General features: G+C 41.2%; 1 protein-coding gene across 1 annotated transcript in view; it reads right to left on the bottom strand.

Moving 5' to 3' along the window:
* LOC141114267 (uncharacterized) overlaps positions 1–18,717 on the bottom strand; it is a 66,311-nt gene extending 47,594 nt beyond the window's left edge. The window contains exons 1-7 of the mRNA XM_073607852.1: positions 18,565–18,717; positions 14,603–14,717; positions 9,564–9,651; positions 5,162–5,266; positions 3,380–3,499; positions 2,560–2,656; positions 94–154 (exon numbers count right to left, since the gene is read on the bottom strand). Coding sequence (XP_073463953.1) covers positions 94–154; positions 2,560–2,656; positions 3,380–3,499; positions 5,162–5,266; positions 9,564–9,651; positions 14,603–14,690 — 559 coding nt within the window. The 5' untranslated portion in view covers positions 14,691–14,717; positions 18,565–18,717. The remainder of the gene's footprint in view (positions 1–93; positions 155–2,559; positions 2,657–3,379; positions 3,500–5,161; positions 5,267–9,563; positions 9,652–14,602; positions 14,718–18,564) is intronic.
* Positions 18,718–23,550: the final 4,833 nt, after the last annotated feature.

A 23,550-nucleotide genomic window follows, 5' to 3' on the forward strand; every position in this document is an offset into this window, starting at 1 on the left:
TTGCCCCTGGGCAAAAGGAACCCTTTCCTTCATGACATATTCCATACATTAAGCCCTTTACAGTCACATGGATTAATAAATAAATCTCCTTACATGTGATGCTTTGGAATCCAGTGTTGAGGGAAACTAGGGCAGTTTGAATTAATTCTTGAATCTAGTAGGAGAAAGAATTTCATTAATGACAGCACAAAAATACAGCGGAAGAAGTATATTCTTATAAAAATGTGAAAATCATATAGGATTGTTCCAACCAGAACCGCTGTTCCTATTTTATGTGGGTGTTGGCTACTTAGAGAATGTTTTTTATATTGTTTTGGGGAACCTGGGGAAGGGTCAGCACAATTGTCAAAGCCAGTATGAGGAGATTCCACTATTAGATATGTATTACTTTATTTACTTTTTATACTAAGAAGAATACAACATCAAAACTGGAAACACATCAAGGTGGACAGGAACAGACCCTGTGACTACAGTGAAGCTGTCATCCCTGATATTAAATACATGCGGTCAGCTGGTGACTCAGCCCAGATAACTCTACCTATAACTTAAAGGCTAGGTTAATTTTCTACCAATAAAAATAAATAAATGCACATATTTTTGCAGGTAAAAAACTGTGTTTATTATTATTTTTTGTCAGGAGCCTGCAAAAAATAGGGCACCTGCAATCAGTGGATCACGGGTGCAATATCAGGCTCCTGCAAATATTTCCTCCAGCTTTCTTGTCCATACCTCTATGCAGGGTTTCTTTTTGAAAGCTGGAGGAAGCATCATTGGAGTGAGAAAATGCTCATCAGTTCATTCATTCACAGATCCCTGCGCTAATTTTAAAAGTGACGGCTGCTGAGAAACCCCCACCAGCTGTCACAAGGAATGGGGGGGGGGGTTTGCAAAACATGTTACATTTTACGCCCAAAATATGAGTGTGACATGTAACATGTTCAAAATATGAGCTTATCCTTTAAATTCTGGAAATCAAATAGGATTCCATAATTGTCAGATTAGTTTAACCTCTTGGCAACCGCCCCACATACATTTACTGCGGTGGCTCCCCTGCGCAAAATCACGTACAGGTATGTGATTTTGCACTTCCGGGTCTGTGGCACGCACACGCGCCGGCGGCGGCCCGCTCCCGCTTTGATTGGAAACAGCGGGAGCCAATCAGCGGGTCCCCCCACACAGTTACAAAGCACTCCCTATGAACACATTTAACCCATTGATCGCCCCTTATGTTACCCCCTTCCCTGCCAGTGTCATTAGTACAGTAACAGTACATATTTTTTAGCACTGATCACTGTATTGGTGTCACTGGTCCCCCAAAAAAGTATCAAAAGTTTCACTTAGGTGTCCGATTTGTCCGCTGCAATATCGCAGTTCCGTTACAAGTCGCTGATCACCGCCATTACTACAACCCCTGGCAAAAATTATGGAATCACCAGTCCCTGAGGATGTTCCTTCAGTTGTTTATTGTTGTAGAAGAAAAGCAGATCACAGACATGGCCAAAAACTAAAGGCATTTCAAATGGCAACTTGATTCCCTGTGCTTGTTCTATAAATCTAACTGTTACTGGCCACCACAATTATTTTTCTTGATTTCTTTTAGTGTTTCTTAAAGCCAGAAAGTTGCCATTTGAAATGCCTTTAGTTTTTGGCCATGTCTGTGATCTGCTTTTTTTCTACAACAATAAACAACTGAAGGAACATCCTCAGGGACTGGTGATTCCATAATTTTTGCCAGGGGTTGTAGTAAAAAAAAAAATTAAATTCAATAAAAATATCCCATAGTTTGTAAACGCTAAAGCTTTTGCACAAACCAATCAATGTACGCTTATTGTTTTCTTATTTTACCAAAAATATGTAGCAGAATACATATTGGCTTAAACTGATGAAGAAATTCGTTTTTTTTTATTTTTTTATTGGATATGTTTTATAGCAGAAATGTAAAAATATTGTGTTTTTTGTTTATAGCTCAAAAAATAAAAACCGCAGATGTGATCAAAAGTCACTAAAAGAAAGCTCTATTTGTGAGAAAAAAAGGACAAACATTTTATCTGTGTACAGCGTCGCATGACCACCCAATCGTCAGTTTAAATAACGCAGTGCCGTACCGCAAAAAAAATGGCCTGGTCACGAAGGGGGGTAAACCTTCCGGAGCTTAAGCAGTTAACCAAATAATAAATTGGAAGGAGAGCAAGGGGTATAAACATTTTTGGAAAGTGTGAAATTTTTATGGCCCTCTAGATCAATATGTGATGTACTATGATAACTTATCATTGATAAGGAGGTGAATGAGTGATTTTTTTTGGTTGTAATTCCTTTAGAAAGTACATTTGATAACCAAATTAAGTAACAGAGACAAATAATAGAAACAGGTAGCAAGAAGGGCCACAAAGTGGAATTAACATGTCAACAGGCCCAGCAGAACACAATATGGGTGGTCAAGACGAAATAGCACGGTGTGTGATTTTTAAGTAAAATGTAAATATGTCTATATTTTTTTTTCTTTTAGTCATTCAAGTAAAAAAAAAAAAAAAATCTATCGAATTTTCTATAAACACTTACTTTTGCTTTTAAAAGTAGCTGAGAAGTTGACGTAAAACTGTTCACTAGGTTCAGTGCGCCCCCCAGTACACCTCCTAATCCAACGGAAACTGCTTTACTACAAAAGGAAAATAAGAAATGTTTTATATATAAGTGGTATTTCATAACAATCTTAGAAAAAATAATTAATTCATAATAATAATTAATTAATAGCAGAACTAAACAGCTAAATCAGCAGTTGAATTACTTAGGTTGATGCCGGTTTACATGCCAAGTTTTTGTTCAGCCAGATTGCTAATTCAGTTAAAGCAGAATTTCACCCTAAAGAGGAAGTTCCGCTTTATGAGCCCCATCTCCCCTACTGACAGACTGATAAAGTTAAAGCATCTCTGCTACAAACCTACAAATCATCTCTGCATTAATCTACATCAGGGGTCTCCAAACTTTTTAAATAAAGGACCAGTTTACAGTCCTTCAAACTTTAGGGGGGCCGGACTGTGGCCGGTTGGAGTAGAGAATGTCCTGGTGTCAGTGGGAGTAAAGAGTGCCCCACCTTTCTGGAGGGGGGAGGAACAGTGCCCCATCATTGGTGTCAGTGGAAGGAATAGTGCCCCATCATTGACATCAGTGGAAGGAATGGTGCCCCATCATTGACATCAGTGGAAGGAATAGTGCCCCATTGCTGGTGTCAGTGGGATGAATAGTACCCCATTGTTGGAGTCAATGGGAGTAATAGTGCCCCATCATTGGTGTCAGTGGGAGGAATAGTGCTCCATTATTGGTGTCAGTGTGAGTAATAGTGCCCCATCATTGGTACCAGTAGGAGGCTATGGATACTTACTTTACAACTTTTAGGGTTATTTGAAGTGAGCCTTCTATCAGATTGAAGTTGAGGCATCTGTTTTTAGCAAACAACCCGAGTTGCCCAGTTACATGAACACTGAGTTCTAATCCGGTAAAGCTAATAAAGAGAAAAATGTTAGTGGAAATAGTTTAGTACATATTTCAGTATTTGATGCTGATAAATCACAAAAACAAAGTACAAGCGAAAGCAAACTATAACTTAGGTGTGGTCATAAGGCTAGGTTCACATCTATGCATGTACGGTTGATGTGCTTTTGGATGCATTAAGGTGAAAAAACGCCAACCTTTACAACCCCTTTAACAATGAATGGCACTGCAAAGATGACATGATTTTGCATGCATTTACAAAATACTCAGGTGTGCATGGAGCCTACAGTTTACAAATATTTGTATTTTTTTTTTTAACATTAATACAGTTTTATCTTTAAAGTGATATTAAAGCTTTGATTTTTTAACATTAAAATAACAAAAATGTTACACTTACCTGCTATGTGCAATGGTTTTGCACAAAGCACCCCCAATCCTCCTCTTCTTGGCCCCTCCCTCCTGCCGAGTGCCCCAGAGCAAGCAGCTTACAATGGGGCACCAAAGTAGGCTTGTTCCTAAACCGCAGCTCTGCATGTCCATTCACACACAGAGCCACGGCTCGGCCCCTCCCCTCTCTCTCCTCATTGGCTCACTGGCTGTGATTGACAGCAGTCAATAGCACCGGTTGCTGTCTCAGCCGATGAGGAGGGAGAGTCCCCGGAGAGCCGAGGCTCTCATGCTCAGCGCTGGAGGAAGATCGGGCTCAATTAAGTATTGGGGGGGGGGGCTGCTGCAAAGAGAAGGGTTTTTACCTGCATGCATCAAATTCATTAAGGTAAAAACACTTGAGCATTTATGCCCTGTACACACGACCGGTTTTGCCGTCGGAATAAACTCTGAAGGTTTTTCCGACGGAGTTCCGACGGAATTCCGCTCAAGCTGTCTTGCATACACACGGCCACACCAAATTCCGACCGTCCAGAACGCGGTGACGTACAACACGTACCACGGGACTAGAAATGGAAGTTCGATAGCATGCGTCGTTTTTGGTGCATCGGAACAGCATACAGACGAGCGGTTTTTCCAATAGTGATTTGTTCCGTCGGAAAAATATAGAACATGTTCTCTATCTAAGTCTGTCTGAATTTTCGACGGAAGAAGTCCGATGGGGCATACACACGGTCGGAATATACGATGAAAAGCTCCCATCGGACTCTTTCTGTCGTAAATTCCGCTCGTGTGCACATTGCATAAGAACCACTTTAAGATTTAGTAAGAAACTGCATATGTTTGCAGTAATATTGATTTTAGTGCATTTTTATTGAAAATATAGATCTGATAAACAGTTGATGTGCAAAATCAGTAGAGCCATCTTTTAATTCAACCGCCTTGTGCTTTCAAAAAATGTATAGTTTGTCAGGATGTCTTTTTACTAATTGACAATGCTGTAAGAGAAAAAAAGTAGTAAAAAAATAGCAAAAATTAGCCACTCATCTGAAGAAAAAAACAGTAGGCTGGTTAAGGCGTATTGCTGTCTATGCTCTTTGACAGTCAAAAAAGGAGAAATGTCCCATATGGCAACATAATAACAATAAAAGTTTGGTTTTCAGTCTTCCCTGGTCTACAGCATGCCAAAAAATATTTGGCTGGAGTTGGAATTAACATTTTGAGAAAATCAATCACTGCATGTTTATCCAGAAACAGAATCAAAACATGTCTAAAATCCACTTACTGACGGCTGTTGAGTTTAACTGTTCCTTTAATATCGAGTTGATATTCATTATTACTTTGATACATAATGGCTGTCTGCAGCGATATTAGGTCTGTAACAGATGTACTGTGAGAAAAAAAGCATTCATTAGCTTTTCAATAAATACTGCAATCATGCTAATATCAGAAGTTTACCTTAAAGGAGAAGTATACCTAAAGCCAGTTGGTTCTGCACTCCTGTTACCCATTTTCAGCCGACAGAGGGCTCATAGACCTGGTCCAGCCTCTGAAAAGATCTCGGGATCTGCCCAGAGGCCTGGACCAGCAGCTGGCTCAGCCTCTCAGTGAGCACTGAAGGGGCAGAGCAGAGAGCTGGTCACTGACACCTGCTCTCTGCAGGCTGAAGACTGAGAGCTGAGTGATCAGCTGTGTTTGATCGCTCAGATATCGGTCTTAGAGGAGGCGAGGGACAGCTGCAGCTGGGATCGGTGCTGCAACCATAATTTAAAAAAACAAAAACATACTCCTCTTTTAAAGTAGATCAGAACTCTAAAAGTGAATGTCTGCTACGTGTATGTAGTTTTGGATAGGGTGAAGAAGGATTAGAACACCTGTCAAGATTGTATTTTTGTCTATGACCCCCTCACCCTCTCTATTTGTCCTGTTTACCACTATCACTAAAAGCAAAAGTAAAATAAAATCCCAAATTTTGTGTTGTCCCCAGAACAGGAAAGGATGGTAAAACTTCCAATGGGGACACTAGTTCTGGTGACCGTGGTGACAACCAGGGATTTCCTCTTTTTGAATGGATTTCATCATACCTTCCAACTTTTTGAGATGGGAATGAAGGACACCTAACAGCAAAAGTATGCATAGGACACACCCCTGGCCACGCACCCCTTAAAGGAGAATGGTACAAAAAAACAAGATTGGTTGAACCCACAAGTGCTTTTTTTTACCACTACTATTCCTTTATATTGGCTTTTGGAATTTACAAATGCAGCAATTTAGAAATCAAATGAAATGTTTAGCACTGGAAAACACTTTAAGATAGATAAAAAGTGCATTTTATATACCACTATATAGATCAGACCAAAATGAGGGACAAATGAAGAGGAATGAGGGGCAGAGGGACATTGCTCCAAATCAGGGACAGTCCCTTTAAATCAGGGACAGTTGGGAGGTATGCCCTATTATGGCTATGGGACCTGAAAGTGAAGGGAAATCCCCCCAAATGGCAAACCAATAGCAAGAAAGAAACAAAAAAAATTTTTTTTCATTTTTTGGGAGTGTTTATAACACCTGCTGCTTTCTCTGATGCAGGCTTGAGCAAATGCCAGTATATAAATGCAGATAGGAGCTCTTAGTTAAGAGACAACTGCTGTCCCAAAACACCCACAGAAGGGACTCCCTATCTTATCAGCGCATTTGGCTGCACAAGAATAGGGACTGCACCTGGGAGAGGCTTGAACCCAGATGGAAGCTGCCGCAGAGGTAAGGGACATTCGACCACCATTCACTGACCATGAGGTATGAGGAAAAAAAGTAGAATGCTTAGAGTGTACTAATCTTTTTCTTTTATAATATTCACTGGTTCTGAGGGAGGAGCTAAGGCGGAGCTTGTCACAGGCATGCAGCTATGAGGGCACCAGGAAAAAGTTTTGCCTTTAATTCTACTTTAATTATGCCTAAGTAGTACTCTGAAAAATGTATCTTTTTTTTTCTTGAATCTTTTTCTAAAACATAGCAATGTATTTCCTGTACCTAGGTACTGGGCATTGAGCCTCATAACTGTATATCCACAGTGCAAATTCTAAGGCAGTGCTGCCTCTGACTGCTAGTCTTAGGAAATTTGAAGTGAGAATTGGTGATGTCACTTTAGTGTTACTCACTGTTCTCCTTGCTGGAGAGGAAGCTGTACCTGAGGACCTGCTGTGTAAGGGTCTCCTTGCTTCTGCTTCATTCATTCTGTGGATTTTCCACCTCCCCTGCCTTCTAATGATTACCCCACCAGTCATCAGATCACCAGCTCTAACTTGAAGAAGCAAAGTCCTATCTATACTAAGATAAACACCTCTACACAGACACAGTGCAGAACAAGTAGTAGAAATACACCTGCTCTATGATTAAATTGAATGTGAACATAAATTCAGATGAATAATAAACCAATCAAGTTAATCTGGATTAGGCTGCTGCTGCAATGTAGGTACACAGCACCTACATTGCAGCAGCAGCCTAATCCAATTTAACAGTGCAGTACAAGGCATGGTAATTCAGTAATGGGAAAAGGTCAACTGCAGGGAGACCACAGTCAATACTTGTGACTAGTCCTTTGCCATCTGCCTGTCCTTTTTGGCCACTGCTTCCTCCTTGAAGTAAATCTGTGCTTTTCCTTGTGGTGTATTCATTTTTAAGCATCTCGACCCAGAAATTATGCAAGTGGCTGCTGTAAGCACTAGCTTTCTGGCTGCTAATCCACTGGTTGTAATACTCCAAGTGACTAACTGTAGATTAGGAGTACTGATTCATCTGTGAATTTACTTGCTGCATATCCGTTCTGACGCAAAGTACTTGGCAGTCAGGCAATTATCCTTTTTCAGAAGAAGGGGTCTGCAATGGCAGCCTACATATATCCTCTAGACTAGTACCGGTTTTCTTTAAAGACCTGCCCCAAAAATTCCATCATTCTATAGACATATACAGGAAACACTGTGGCAGAGGACGCTGCAGAACAGCAGGATATCTGGAGGGAAAGACATATGAGGAATGCCATTGCTGACCTTTGGAAAATATTACTTGTTTGGCTCCTTTGGGTTTCAATGCTTTCTCACTGTTATTGAACATACATGTGGAAAACAAAATGTTTTATTTTTGTTCTGATAATGACTCAGAAAGTTGTGAATTGCTGGAGTTTTCCAGAAAGTAAGCTCTAAATGGTTGTTCACACTCTGATGAAATGGATGACTTTCTGACATATTGCCTGAGGGCTCCAGTGTAGGTATCGCCCTGCTATAGTTCTATACTTTGTCCCCTCCTATTTTTGAGGGGTAGGCATTCACATTCACTTTAGGATGTTCTCAATTCTTCTTTCATGTGAAAGGAGAACTTATAATGTTCATAATGTTTGACCTCATTGCTCCTACTGTAGTATGGTAAACACAGGTCCTATTCCATGATTGCTGGATGGTGGAGGTCATTCTCTGGAGGCAATCGTTGGAGTAAGACCCTACTCAGTGTTCTGTGACACCTTGGCCCACCATGTGATAACTCTACTGTTTGCCCTATCTTGGGGGAAACACGTGGTGAGGCCAGTTTTCCCCCAGAGATTTCCTGCATTAAAAGTGCTTAAAAAAACTCTCATGGAGAAAGATTTCTAGCAAAGGTTTCATCAGTTGAGCAACCCTCTTCCTGTTCCAAAGATCAATATGACTTTATATTCTGTGGTTGAGAAGTTCTCAGTAAAAGTTCCTCAGCATGAGGTGAAGTATGTTTGTCTCTTATATCCAGCAGTGTAATCAAATAATCTATGCTGTGGGAAATGAAGTGAGTACCAGCTGGGGGGGATAGAAGTGGGGTAGAAGTAAGGAGTGCAAAAGCCATACAGAATGGCTGCAGTGAGCAAAAGTGGCATGACTCTCAGATCTGGTACCCTCAATGTGAGGAAGGAGAATGTGGTGGACTGTTGGAGGAGGTGAGAGGTCCCCTGAGATAAGCAGAGAGGCCAGTGAGTGAAAGCAGGAATGTGTCCACAGAGGACAGAATTGAATATCAGACATTATCACTCAGAAAGCCCACTGTGTACTTAAGGGCATAGCCTAGGAACATTGGCTAATTGTGCAGCCAAGAAGCACCAGATGGTGTGTCATATGGTCTAAGCTATGAAGATGTAAATTGTGTGTAATGTTTCCCCATCACTTTAAGTGTGGCCCTCTTGGCTTGCCATTGATGCCTTTAATTCTCCAGAAATGGGGCATTACATATACCCCACATGATATAAAATGTGTGAAAAATCCAGCAGGTAGTATGGGACCACCTTATAATGACCATGTTTGGTATGCAAACCTGAGAACTTAAAGTGAAACACCACTTCCGCTCTTCTCAACAAGGTGATTTGACCCCCCTCCGAATCCACCTAAGACACGTCACATATCCCAGGAGACTGCAAGACCACTCAGAAAGAGCAAGTCATCCATGTACAGTGAGGAGCCCTGTGTGAAACAGTCTAGATGGCAGAGCCAGGGACCAGAAGACCGTAGAAGAACCACCCCGGGTGAAGACAGCGCTGAATCCCTGTCTGTTTATTAAAAGTCAGCAGCTACAGTAGATGGTTAAGAGTTGAAAATGACTTGATACTAATACTATAAAATGGTAATAACACATGTTCAAATTCAAAATGAATGATTTTGTTCTCTATGATAACTTACACTACTTCATTAATGTCAGGAAGATCGAATGGAAGAAGAGAAAGACCTTCATTTTTGGCAAAATGACTATTAATCATAGAACACACATCTGAAATAGAAAATGCAAAATGTTTAGTATACAATTTATTGTTTCCTTTAATATATTGTATAACATATAATATGTAATTCTAAGAAGAAATGTCTCTCTTCATTTGTCCAGTAACATGGTACTAGTAAAGCACAGCACTTTTGCCGATTTTAAAGCACTGATGTCACTTAGTAATCACTTAGGGTTACCAAAGTAAAATTTATTATTTTATAGGCAAAATCAAAAATAAAAAATTCCACAATGCCACTACATTTTTTTTGCAGCCATATAGACTCACAAAGTTAACATACCAGGATAAAGATTTTTATTAGTTCTTTTTAAATACAGTTTATTCGGTCCAATGAAATGTAATAACCACAGTCAGGTGACTAATAAAAATTTCCATATGATTTTGGTAAAACTTACTGAATTGAGTCGATAGTAAAGTACCATTCAGGCTGGGTTCACACCTCCGACAGATGCGACTCGCAGCAGGGGTCCGGTGGGTCCCTGTTCTCCGTATCAGGGCCGAATTTTAGCTTGAATTTGGCCCTGAAATGGAGCCAAAGATGCACAGCGTTCCTGTGCAAGCCGCAACAGCCGCAAAGGAGATATGTGGACCGGCTACATAGAGTGCCCGTCACAATCTCCTGTCACGTGAATTGGATGCAGGGAAACCCACAATTCACATAGGTGTGAACCCAGCCTAAAGCAAGCAGGTAACAGGTTACATCACAGACCCCTCATTTGGCCAATGCACTTGTTCCAAACATAGATAGTCTTGTCAAGAGAAATGGTAAAGACACTACTTCTATGTTCCTGGGCATTCAAAACGGTGCCACTGCTAGGAACCCCCTCATTTCTCATTGATGCTGATCCCCTGCCAGCACCCCCAAAGCCCCGCGGGATCAGCACTTTCCATAGACAATCAATTAATTTTCAAACAAAAATGCAATGATGTGACATCTCAAACAGGTTTAGAAAATATCAGACGAGCATGCAGGAAAGGAACCAATAATCTAAAGTAATATTAAAGGCAGATTTTTTTTTTGAATAACAAAGGGTAGCCCAGATCCTCCTCTTCTCAGGTCCCCCACTGGTGCTCCTGGCCCCTGCCTCCTGCCCCCATAGCAAGCAGTTTGCTATGGTGGCACCCGAGCAGGCTCGCTTCAAAGCTGCTGTTCTGTATATCCATTCACACACGGAGTGTGGCTCTGCCCCACCCCCGCTCTCTCCTCATTGGCTCACTGGCTGTGATTGACAGTAGTGGGAGAATGGCTCCCTCTCCTGTCTCAACCAGTGAGGAGGAAGAGACCCTGGAAAGCAGCTGCTCTCATGCACATCGCTGAGTCCGGATGGGGCCCAGGTAAGTATTGGGGGGGGGGGGGGGGGCACTGTGCAGAAGGTTTTTTATTGTATGAAGGTAAAAAAACTTGAGCCTTTACAACCACTTTTAATAGGGTGAATATTACAGTAAATACCTCCTACTGAAGAAGAGATGTTTCAGAATGTTAGACAATGTAATTTTCACTTGGCGAATATTTGATAATGTCCACTACTTTGGTTTTATACATAGGGTGAATGTTACCCAAGGGCATAACACAGATCATGGGGCCTGATAGAAATAATCTCAACGGGCTCCCCCAGCAACCTCCTTCTATGGTGCCTGGCACTATCAACTGTGATAATACGTTCATTGTGGACAGGCATTAGCTGTCAACACAGACAGTACACTACATGGGGCCAGTGCTGTGGATATAAATTGTCAGCAATGTTGTGGTGGCAGCAGTGCAGGGAGTTCATCTTAATTTTCCATCTAACTATTTAATCCCAAGTAGCTCACCAGATTTTACAGCATCCAGGCTTTCAGGACCTTAGTCTAATTTTTCAGTCTTTCCACTGCCAAAGCAATATTTTATATTATTACAGAATTGTTAATCCCCTATGGCCCCAAAACAAATTTTTAAAACCCTGACTTTATTTTCACAAATTATATTTCACAAACCAAGACTTTTTGGGTTTACAAGGTTAAATTGAAGTGTAAAAGCCATTAAATCTATACTGCTAAAACCCCTAAAAGACTGCTGCTTACAGCACAGAGAAATTTGGGACCTCTGACTAGGAATGATCCTGAAGGCTCCTCCTGTGTTTCTGATGGTCTATACCAGAAGTGGGCAATTTTTCAGGGGTTGAGATCTACCTGGACAACATGGAGGAAATCAAAGATCCCCGGGGGAAGGGGGGGGGGCGCCCTTAAAAAATTAACTATAAAGCGCCCAATGAAAACACAGCATAGTATCCTGTGCCCCTCGACTCCAATTATCGTGCTTCACATCATCCCTCTCACAGTAATGTCCTCTGCCCCCCCCCCACAGTAGTTTTATCCCTCCTCTCCCACAGTAGTGACCTCTGCCCCCAATACAGTACTCCAACTAGTGTGCTTCACATCATCCCCCTCAAAGTAATGTCCTCTGCCCCCCCCCCCACAGTAGTTTTCCTCCCCCCTCTCCCACAGTAGTGACGTCTGTCCCCTTCACACACACCCACCATAGTCTCCTCTGCCCCCTCTCCAAAGCAATGTCCCCTTCAAACCCTCTCCCCACTGTAGTGTCCTCTGCCCCCCCAAACCAATGTCCTTTGTCTCCTTCACACCCTCCCCCCACTGTAGTGTCCTCTGCACCCCCACCAATGCAGTGTCCTCTGTCCCCTTCACCCCCCTCACTTTATTGTCCTCTGTCCCCTTCACACCCCCCCCCACTGTAGTGTCCTCTGCGCCCCCCAATGCAGTGCTCTGTCCCCCTCAACTCCCCCCCACCACTGTAGTGTGCTCTGCCCCCTATGCAATGTTCTCTGTCCCCTTCACACCCTACCCCCACTGTAGTGTCCTCTGCATGCCCAGTAATGCAGTGTCCTCTGTCCTCTTCACCCCCCACTTAAGTGTCTTTTGCCCCCAAAGCAATGTCCTCTGTCCCCTTCACACCCTCCCCCCCCCACTCAAGTGTCCTCTGACCCCCCCAATGATACAGTGCTCTGTCCCCTTCAACCCCCCCACTGTAGTTTTCTCTGCCCCTATGCAATGTCCTCTGCCCCCCCCCACTGTAGTGCCCTCTGCCCTAAAGCAATGTCCTTTCTCCCCTTCACATCCTACCCCCACTGTAGTGTCCTCTGCAGCCCCACTATTGCAGTATCCTCTGTCCCCTTCACCCCCCCCACTTTAGTGTCCTCTGCCCCCCAAAGCAATGTCCTCTGTCCCCATCACACTCTTCCCCCCACTGTAGTGTCCTCTGCCCCCCCCAATGCAGTGTCTTCTATGCCCTTCACCCCCCCACTTTAGTACTTTAGTGTCTTCTGTCCCCCAAATGCATTGTCCTCTGTCCCCTTCACCCCCTCACTTTAGTGTCCTCTGCCCCAAAGCAATGTCCTCTGTCCCCTTCACACCCTCCCCCCACTCCCCCCACTGAAGTGTCCTTTGCGCCCCCCCAATGCACTGCTCTGTCCCCTTCAACCCCCCCTACTGTAGAGTCCTCTGTCCCCTATGCAATGTCCTCTGCCCCCCCAACTGTAGTGTCCTCTGCCCCAAAGCAATGTCCTTTGTCCCCTTCACACCCTACCCCCACTGTAGTGTCTTCTGCACCCCCCCAATGCAGTGCTTTCTTTCCCTTTGAACCCCCCCACAGTAGTGTGCTCTACCCCCTATGCAATGTCCTCTGTCCCCCCTCCCCACTGTAGTGTCCTCTGCCCCCAAATCAATGTTCTTTGTCCCCTTACACTGGTGTATAGCAGAGCGGAGAGCAGGAAGTATGACAGACTCAGTACTGGATAGAGGGTGGGTGCGGGATCTGCTACAGACTCAGTACTGGATAGAGGGTGGGGGCGGGAGTTAACTTTTTACATTAACAAGCTGGTGATTGGTTGCCAGGACCGCCCGGCAACCAATCACCTGCTGGTTAATGGAAAAAGTTAATTCCAGCAGCTCCCACCCCTGCCCTCTATCCAGTACTGTGACTTCTCCTATTCTTCTCATTGCAGTGAAGAGGAGAGCAGCGGCGGCTGGGGGAGGGACTGTGTGCAGGGCTGTGTTCACAACTGACCCTGCTGCCTGCGGTTGACAATTCGATTGCAATCAATGGCTTGCCGACCCCCCGTCTAGGCTGTTGACTTTACAGGGGATATATGGTCAGTGCCAACAGCAACCAACCCCTAACCCTTCCTTTCCAGCCATGGCATCCCTTTAATGGAGCTAATACTCCAGGGGGCAGGAGGGTCTGCCTGATCGTGTCTTTGAAAGCACCAGAACCTTGGCCATTCATGGACACATAGATATGTCCGATGTGTGGGTGATAAAGCCCAAACTGTTTGCTGCCCCATATATGGGTGGGTGGCAAGAGGTTAATGATTACATGCATACAGATTTCCTATTTAATTTGCTTAAACATCTTCTTTTGTATAACTTCCTTCCATCCCTGAGCCCCATTATATTAAAAATAAGTGTCTATACTGTTTCAAATCCAGTAATACACTGTTTCATCCTGTTCTGCACATGCTCAGTTGCTCTCCCATGTTAGGCATTTTTAGGCACTGCTGAGTTGTAGAGGCCGACCTGCTGTCAGCCTTAAAGCAGAATTAAACCCTCCTATCTTTACAGTGAAGAAAGCTGCTTCTGTTTGATCTGCAACTGCCATGGTGCTGCACATGTGATCAGTTATGACACCAGTCAATTGATGGTTTGTCAGACTGGTTGCAAATGCGACAGTTAGCAATCCCGGAATTTCAGGAATGTAACTGTTTTTTTGAAACCGTTAAATCAATGAATTTAGTTCCACTTTATGATTTACTGCTGTTTGGGGGCTCTGAGCTTGAACAAAATGGCAGCCTCCAGCAAGAAGCAAGTTGTTATGGGCAAAGTTCTGCTTTAAATGCGTTAAAGTATTTTTATTAAGAAGTAAAAAAATAGTAAATAAGTAGGTCTTACGCCGTTGAAAGATGGCATGACTTATTTGAATGGTTCCACTGCATGAATGAGCCAGGAATCCCAGCAACACGAAGGCCAACAGGTTCATCTTGAATTGTTAAGCTAAAAAGCAGCACTAGAAGGAATAATGGAGATAGTAAACAGAACAATTGACTGAACAGAAGAACAGATGAATGCAAAAATTAACCACTTGCTTACTGGGCACTTAAAGCCCCTTCCTGCCCAGACCAATTTTCAGCTGTCACACTTTGAATGACAATTGCACGGTCATGCAACACTGTACCCAAATAAAACTTCTATCTTTTTTTTCCCCCACAAATAGAGCTTTCTTTTGATTGTATTTAATTACTGCGGGGGTTTTTTAAATTTTTGTTAAAAAAAAAGAAAAAATTTTGAAAAAACAAACAAAACAATTTTATATTTAGTTATAAAATGTTGCAAAAAGGTAATTTTCCTTCTTCAATGATGTATGCTGATGAGGCTGCACTGATGGGCACTAATAGGCTGCATTGATGGGCACTGATAAGGCGGCACTGATGGACACTGATAGGTGGCACTGGTGGGCACTGATGAGGTGGCACTGGTGGGCACTGATAGGTGGCACTGGTAGGCACTGAGAGGTGGCACTGATGGGTGGCATGGATGGGTGGCACTGAAGGGCACTGATAGGTGGCACTGAAGGACACTGATAGGTGGTACCGATAGGTGGCACTGATGGGCACTGATGGGTGACAGCGATGGATACTGATGGGCACTAGTAGGTGACATTGATAGGCAGCACTGCAAGGTGGCACTGATGATGAGGCACTGACGGGCACTGATTGGCACCACTGGTGGGCATTTAAAGATGGCACTGGTGGGCATTGATAGGTGGCACTGATGATCACTGGTGGGCACTGATTGGTGGCACTGATATGCACTGGTGGGCACTGGCAGGTGGCACTGGCAGGCAGCACTGGTGGACTGGTACTTGCCCATGTTGCTAAATCCAGGTGTCTACCTGCGTTTTTTTTATCGCTAGATATAAGAAAAGCATTTGACACTGTCTCGTGGCCATACTTACAATATATTCTTCAAAAATGGGGGTTTGGACCACATTTTTTGAAGTGGATTTCATCCTTGTACGACAAGCCGAATGCATTATCAAATATTCTGGTTTTAACTTAGACCCTTTACCTATTGGAAGAGGCACCCGTCAAGGATGTACTCTCTCCCCCCTCCTATTTGCACTCCTTATTGAACCTTTGGCCCATTTAATTTGATCTGATCCAAACATAAAAGGTATTGGATTAGCTGGATGTCATCATAAAGTATGTCTTTTTGCAGATAACATCTTATTCTTCATGTCATCTCCCCACATCACAGCATCTACATCAACATTTCCTTGCCTCCTTTAGACCTTCAGCTTGCTAAAGATTCACTTCCCTTCTCTTGGACACCTCATAGACTTCCCTACCTAGGAATACAACTCACTCCTAAGATAACTGACATATTCAGCTAACTTCCCTCCATTACTAAAACAGGTTACTGAATTATTATCACAATGGTCCTCTATTCTGGATAGGCAAAAATAATGTAATTAAGATGGCTATATTGTCCTAATTTTTATATCTTTTTAGTCTTGCCCATCCCAGTTCCATCTCATTTTTAGGACTTATACAGCGCAGAATTATCTCCTTTATCTGGTTTAAAAGGAAAAATTGAACTTCTAAATCCACTCTCTGTCTCCCACAATGCTGCAGAGGTTTAGGTCTCCCAAATATTTCTGCTTACTATCATGCTGCACACCTTTGCACATTTACCAAAATACAATCCAATCAAAGAAATTCCTTTATGGGTAACAAATGAGTCTATTGACTGTGACCCTATTTCAGTATCTAGCATGTTATGGTTAAGACAAACTGATCGTACTTTTATTCGCAATCCTATCACAAAACATTCTTTATCCATCTGGGACAGATTCAAAACTCTCCTTGGCCTTCAATCTCCTCATTTACTGCTCCTTTCTGTTGTTAAAAATCCCACTTTTTACCCTGACTGGATCGCTCCTAATTTTTTCAAAGCATGGATAACAGCTAATTTATCCCGTTTATATAATTTGGTCTGCCTCCTCCATACATTCTTTTCCTACTTTGTGTGAAAAAATGTGGACTTCCTCAATCGGAACTGTTCCAATATTTGCAAATCAAAAAACGTTTCCAACCTTATCTCAATTCCAACTCCCAACTATCCCAGATATTGCGCTTTGAACGCATATGTATTTCTGATCCTCATGCTAGAGGATTTGTTTCCTTTTTCTATAAGCAAATTTAAGCTAGTACGAACACTGGTCCCCCCTCATATTTCTCCAATTGGGAACTAGACCTTAATCGCTCATTTAATGCTACTGAATTGTCTGGCATATGGTCCGCCACTAAGTCTGCTTCTTCTAATGTTGCTGTTGCTTGTTTTCGCAGCTGTTCAGAGTCTGGCACTCAACTTCATATTTGGTGGGATTGCCCAATTGTCCAAAAATTCTGGAAGGCAGTTTTTGACTTAGCCTCCATAATCTTTGATACACCTATACACCTATACAGCCCAATCATGTTACAGCCATATTAAACCTGAAACCTGATGGGATCACACAGAATCAATTTTGCCTTCTTTTACAGCTCCTAACAGCCACAAAACAAACCATTGCTAAGGCATGGAAAACTAAATATTTAATTCTGGCTGAAACCATACACAGAACTACAAAAGCTCTTATTCATGCTAAAATGGGAGCAATTGAAAGAGATCAAATTGGTCAATTTTGAGAAACTCTAGCCTGCCTGGGTCAAGCATCGTTTACCTCCAGACTTTGATGACACACTATTATTGCCATGGTAATCTTACTCTGTTTGCCTTGACTATAATTTCTACTCATTCGGGATCAAATCAACAATTGTAACCCCCCCCCATTCCCTTCCCCCCTTCTTTCTACCCTCTTCTCTCTATCTACTCCTATTTTTTTTCTACCTTTCTTTTAATATTGTGTGGTACTTATATACACATTATCTCTTCTGTTTTTAATATATACCTATTAGATTTATCTCCTTATCACCGCTCTTGCAAAATGAACCAATAGTCACTAGCTTACTTTTTTCCTTTTGATGGAATTTTCTAATGCTTTTGATGTAATACTTTATTGGTTTATTCGTTGCTCTAATTGTTACATTTTTACATTATGTACTCATCCTGTTCATAAATTGATATGTTTAGCTTTATTGCTCCTTAAATATTGTACCACCATCCTTGTATGTGTACTCAATTTGTCAATCATTGTTATATTTAAAAACTAATAAACAAATTTGACGAGAAGAGGGTAAAACTTTCCGGAGGTCAAGTGGTTAAAAACTGCTAAAAACTGCCTTGTGCTTTTTACTGGGCATTTGTCCCACCCATTTGGCTAATATGGCACTAAATTAATTACATAGATCTAATTTTCTAATTGAAGAAGATGCTAGTGTTCATGGAATGCTCTGTAACCTTCTCTCAGAGCTCTCAGATATAGCAGTCTGTAGATATGACTGTGTCTGGATTCTCTGCTTGAATATGAAATTTTCATATTCAAGCAGAGAATCCAGACACAGTCATATTTAGAAAAATATAGAATTTTTTATTCTTAATTCTTTATTTTATTCTTAACTGTTTAACAGTTGTAATAAATCTATATATTTCATAATCAAACCCATGTGGGCATTTAACGTCAATTACCTTCATATAGAATATGTCCTTAGGAGATTTCTGATTTATATGGAATATAATGCTCTATATGTCTAGCATTCTGATAAAAATAAAAAAGGTGTTGCTGTTCAGAAATTTAAATTACTGCAAAATTTGAATAAATGACACGCTATAAAATAACATAATATACATTCAGTTATCTTATTCATGCCATATTATTTAGCTGCTAAATGTGCTACCTAAACATAGAGTCTTACCTGGATTGCCAGACAAAGAAGGCCACGTTTCTGGTAAACTGGAGCTGGTGAAGTGGCATAGGGTGACTCTTCTTTATATCCAACATGTTCAAGGAAATGTCTTTGATTGTCTTAGTAACACCCTTTTCTGCTGTTGGCAAAATATTTTTTGGCAAAGGTTGGAAATGTCATGAGCTACTTCCTTCTCATCTTTATTCCAACATCCTTCCAGCAGAGCCAATAAAAATACAGTGGGGACGGAAAATATTCAGACCCCCTTAAATTTTTAACTCTTTGTTATATTGCATTTCATTTGCTAAAATCATTTAAGTTAAAAATTTTCCTCATTAATGTACACACAGCACCCCATAGTGACAGAAAAACACAGAATTGTTGACATTTTTGCAGATTTATTAAAAAAGAAAAACTGAAATATCACATGGTCCTAAGTATTCAGACCCTTTGCTCAGTATTTAGTAGAAGCACACTTTTGATCTAATACAGTCATGAGTCTTTTTGGGAAAGATGCAACAAGTTTTTCACACCTGGATATGGGGATCCTCTGCCATTCCTCTTTGCAGATCCTCTCCAGTTCTGTCAGGTGGCTTCAATGACCTCAGCACGCCCTTAATATATAGGAGCCAATTGCATATGATTAGGAGGAATTAACCTTCAAGGCAGCAGCTGAGTGTAGTATACAAGCGGTGCAGCACGCTGTGCGCATGCGCACCAAAAAACAACACATCTCATTGGCTTTAAGGTTCGGGTGACGTCAGATGTGGGGATTATATCCATCGCGCCATTACGTTCACCGAAAGCGTTCTACCAGCCACTGCCCCTACGGCGCATATGCAGCTTAACTGGACGTTTCTATTGGCTTGCTACTCAACAACATCTGATGCTGGACTGGTGTCCGCCGTGTCATTGCGTCGGGCAAGGAAATTACGTCAATGAAGTGCAGATGTAACACATATCAGCACTCCAAAGGAAGAAATAAGTACACAGGAAGTCACAGTAGCCTAAGACCACGATAGTGGGACGCAATGCCTTCCAGCATCACGGCGCATGGGCAACAAAACGACCTGTAAACCCATAATAAAGCAGCCCCACGCAATATTAATAGCACGAAGCTGCCAAAAGTCATATTTAAAACCAAAGCAATTGATAAGCATTAATAAGGAATACCTGTGGGGAGGCTATGGAGGAAGAAACCCAGCCAGAGGTTAAACACATTACAAATATAACCATAAAAAAAAAGATAATAAAATAGAACTTATATGAATAAAAACATCAATCAATAAAACGTAGCATAAGCTACACATTGGCAAGAATAAGAGGGAGGACTAAATAGAAGGAAATAAAATACAATACAAATGATGTCACTAAAAATTGGAGCATCATAAGTAGTAAAAGATAAAAAATATACATATTCAGCTGTTATTTATGAAACTGTTAACGTTCCATTCTACATTCATCCCAAAAGGGGGAAAGCATTTTAAGTTATACATCCAGCAGGTCTCCAGCCACGAGATTTCTCTCTTAGTAAAGCTGCCTCTCCAATGGGGTGTGAAACGATCGATAGCAATAATAGTTGTTTCCGCTGGATCTTATTATGGTGCTCCAAATAGTGTCGTGACACAGTATGTTTAATGAACCCTTTTCTGATGTTTGTTAGGTGTTCATTAACCCGCACATTCATTGCTCTCATGGTGCGGCCTACATGCTGTAGACCGCATGGGCAAATTAACAGATACACCACATTTTTCGATGTGCATGTTATAAAAGTGTCAATATTGTAAATTCTTGCAGTGGTATGGGACTTGAATTGACTAATTTTTCTACCTTTATTCTTATTGACGTGACATACTCCACATTTAAGGCAGGGAAAAAAGCCCTTAGATTTCTGAAAAAATTATACTCTATTTTGTGCATCTAAAATATTGGGGGCAATCTGCAACTTCAGAGGTGGTACCTCCCTGAAGATCACCTGTGGATGCTCAGGTAGAACAGGGCCCAAATCTTTATCATTTTTTAATACAGCCCAATGTTTTCATTTCATAATGTTGTCGTGAGTAAGTTGTGATCAAAGAAAAATGATGGATGTTATCATTATTTGCAGATTTATCCCTTCCTTTCAACATAGTGGTCCTATCCATAGCAGCCCCTTCTTCAATGGCTTTGTCTAGATCTACATTCAGATAGCCTTTCTCCAAAAATTTTACCTTAAGGTTAGAGGCTTGCACCAAGAAATCTTCCTTTAAATGGGCAAATTGGCAAATTGGCTTTCGGGCACAGATTTCATGCATGAAGGATGATGGCAACTTCCTTGTCCAATATAGCTGTTTCGGTCCGTTTCCTTGAAAAAAGTAGTAATCTTAAAGCTATCATTAGTAATCTGTATATTCAAGTCCAAACAATGAATTTTAGCCTTGCTCATCTCAAATTGTAAATTTATGCCCAATGTATTCTGGTTTAATTGCTGCATAAAGTCGGTTAGCGAACCCATAGGAGGAGGATGTCATCAATATATCTGCCCCAGAACACCAGCTCTGGTCTCCTGTCAGAATAGACGACATCCTCCTCCCACTTGGCCATAAACAAGTTCACCATGCTTGGCGCGAACTTTGTGCCCATGGCAACTCCTCTGTTCTGGAGGTAGAAGGTACCCCCAAACCAGACGTAGTTGCGCGACATGGCAAACCTGAGTAAATTCAAAACTGATGGTTTACAAGTATATCCACCCGCACCCGTAATACCACCACTGTGCTCCTGGATATGTGCAAAGACAATCCTATAGCTGCTTACTTATACTTAAATAAAACAAATATGTAAACAAGATACAAACCCCTATTCTAAAAAATATTGGAATAAAAAGTGGCGCTAAAATGATACAAATACAATGTATATGTTCCTAATAAATTGAAACAGTGTTATAACAAATAGACTAGCAATGACTGTTAGTGCTGCTAATGGTATCACCCTGTGACAAGTGAAAAACTCAATAAATTATGAATAGCAAGCTCAAAAATAAAATTAAGTGAATGAACAAGCTACCATCACCCTGTGACAAATGTGAGCCCTTCATATCTCTACTAAAAAATATATAAATAAAGTCCATAAGCTGTGTTAACAAAAGTCCAATTTGTGATAAGATCTTCAATATTCAATATGTAGTTCTTGTAATCATCCACCACACCTCTGTGCCAGTGATTCCACTCCCCTCAAAGAAACGTACTCACCAGCTGCTTTAGCCTCACACTCTCCGATCTCCAATATCCAATTGTGTGTATTTCACACACTTTCACAACACTCTCCATGAAATGATTGCTCCACATGCAGAAGAGAAAAAGCGCACCAATAGTGCCACGTATAGCCACAACCCAACATGTTTCATCACTAAGACTTAAACAAGTCCTAGTGACGAAACATGTCGGGTGTTGCTATACGGCAATCTAGCACATGTGACGTCAGACGTTGTGACGAGACACGGTGCATTGGGGAGTGGAGGATCGGGTCGAGGAGCGGGTGAGATCATTACCAGCAACTATACACCTTGTGTCCTCCGCAACCGTAATACAACATTCAAACCAGTGCATGGAATGCCTTGATGTGATTGCTTTCTGCTTGTTGTTAAATGGCTTTATGTGAATACAATGGTGATGGATTACTGAAGTTTTAATACTTGATGTGATTGTAGCCGTATTAGTGCAATTGTGACAGAGAAAATTGAGTACTGTCCGTGATGCTTTTTTTATTTGCACTAACATACAATTTTTCAGGACAAGCTTTCGGGTATGTCCCCTTCTTCAAGGTCCAAGCAGTACTGATTCACAAATTTTTTAGCAAAATGTTAAAAAAAAACAAAAAAAACAAACACATACAAATCAATGGTAATAAAGATAGCACCAGAGTTAGTGAGATAAGACAGAGGGAGAGCTATAGACTGGAGGGGGGATACTAGTCACAGAGGGGATCATAAAACTTTAGTATAATGGGTAAGGAAACCAATATCTAAATTTAGGCCATTTTTTTTGTGTAAAAAAGAATTATCATTCTTAGTTCAAATGTTTTCCTTTCCTGCATAGTTTTGAAATTCCCTTTAAGAACTAAAACATTGAGGTCTTCTTTAGTGTGGTCCGGTTGTGAGAAGTGATGTCCCACAGGTGTGCATAAACTGTCTTCTTTATATTCCTTGATGGTATGTCTGTGCAAATTCATCCTCGCTTGCAACTTCTGTCCTGTTTCACCAACATAAGATCCTTTGCTGCACCTTTGCATTGGATGAGGTACACCACATTACTGGAGGTACAGTTGTAAGATCCCATGATATTGAAGGTCCCATTTGTGTATGTGACACTTTTGGATGGATTGATCTGGTTGCACAGTTTGCAGCGTTTTTTAATTCCAGGGTTTGCTTCCATTATTTGTGACTTCATAATCAGAGTGAAGTTTCATGCTGATTAGTTTGTGTCTGAGGTTGGGTGGTTGTCTGAAAGCCAATAATGGGGTTTTTTGGAATATTTCTTTCAGAGTTTCATCCTCAGTTATAATGGGTTGTAAATCTTTGATTATCTTTTTGATCCCTTCAAGTACTGGGTGGTATGTGGTGACTAGAGGTACTCGGTTATTTGTTTTTTTCTCTGTGTATTGGAGGAGATTTTCTCTTCGGGTTTTCAATGCTGTGTTTATGCTGTTGTTGATGGTTTTGTCTTTGTAACCTTTCTTATTGAAGGAGTCTGCCAGTGTTCTGAGATGTTTATTTTTTTTTAAACAATAAGCTTTTATTGATGTTAAAATATAGCATTTGTACAATCATACTAACATTTGTACATGAGTATCATATAAAAATATAACTGTATATAATTGAATTTAATGATAGAGTATTTTACTAGGGAAACCAACAAGATGGCTTTGTAATCAGCCTATCTTTACATCAATTGTTTATTTGAAATACTCTGAATTTATGTATCAAAATCTATTATTTAATTCAAGAGAAAAATAAATTCA

This window comes from Aquarana catesbeiana, linkage group LG12, assembly GCF_042186555.1.
Source record: "Aquarana catesbeiana isolate 2022-GZ linkage group LG12, ASM4218655v1, whole genome shotgun sequence".
In the NCBI taxonomy this organism is placed as follows: domain Eukaryota; kingdom Metazoa; phylum Chordata; class Amphibia; order Anura; family Ranidae; genus Aquarana; species Aquarana catesbeiana.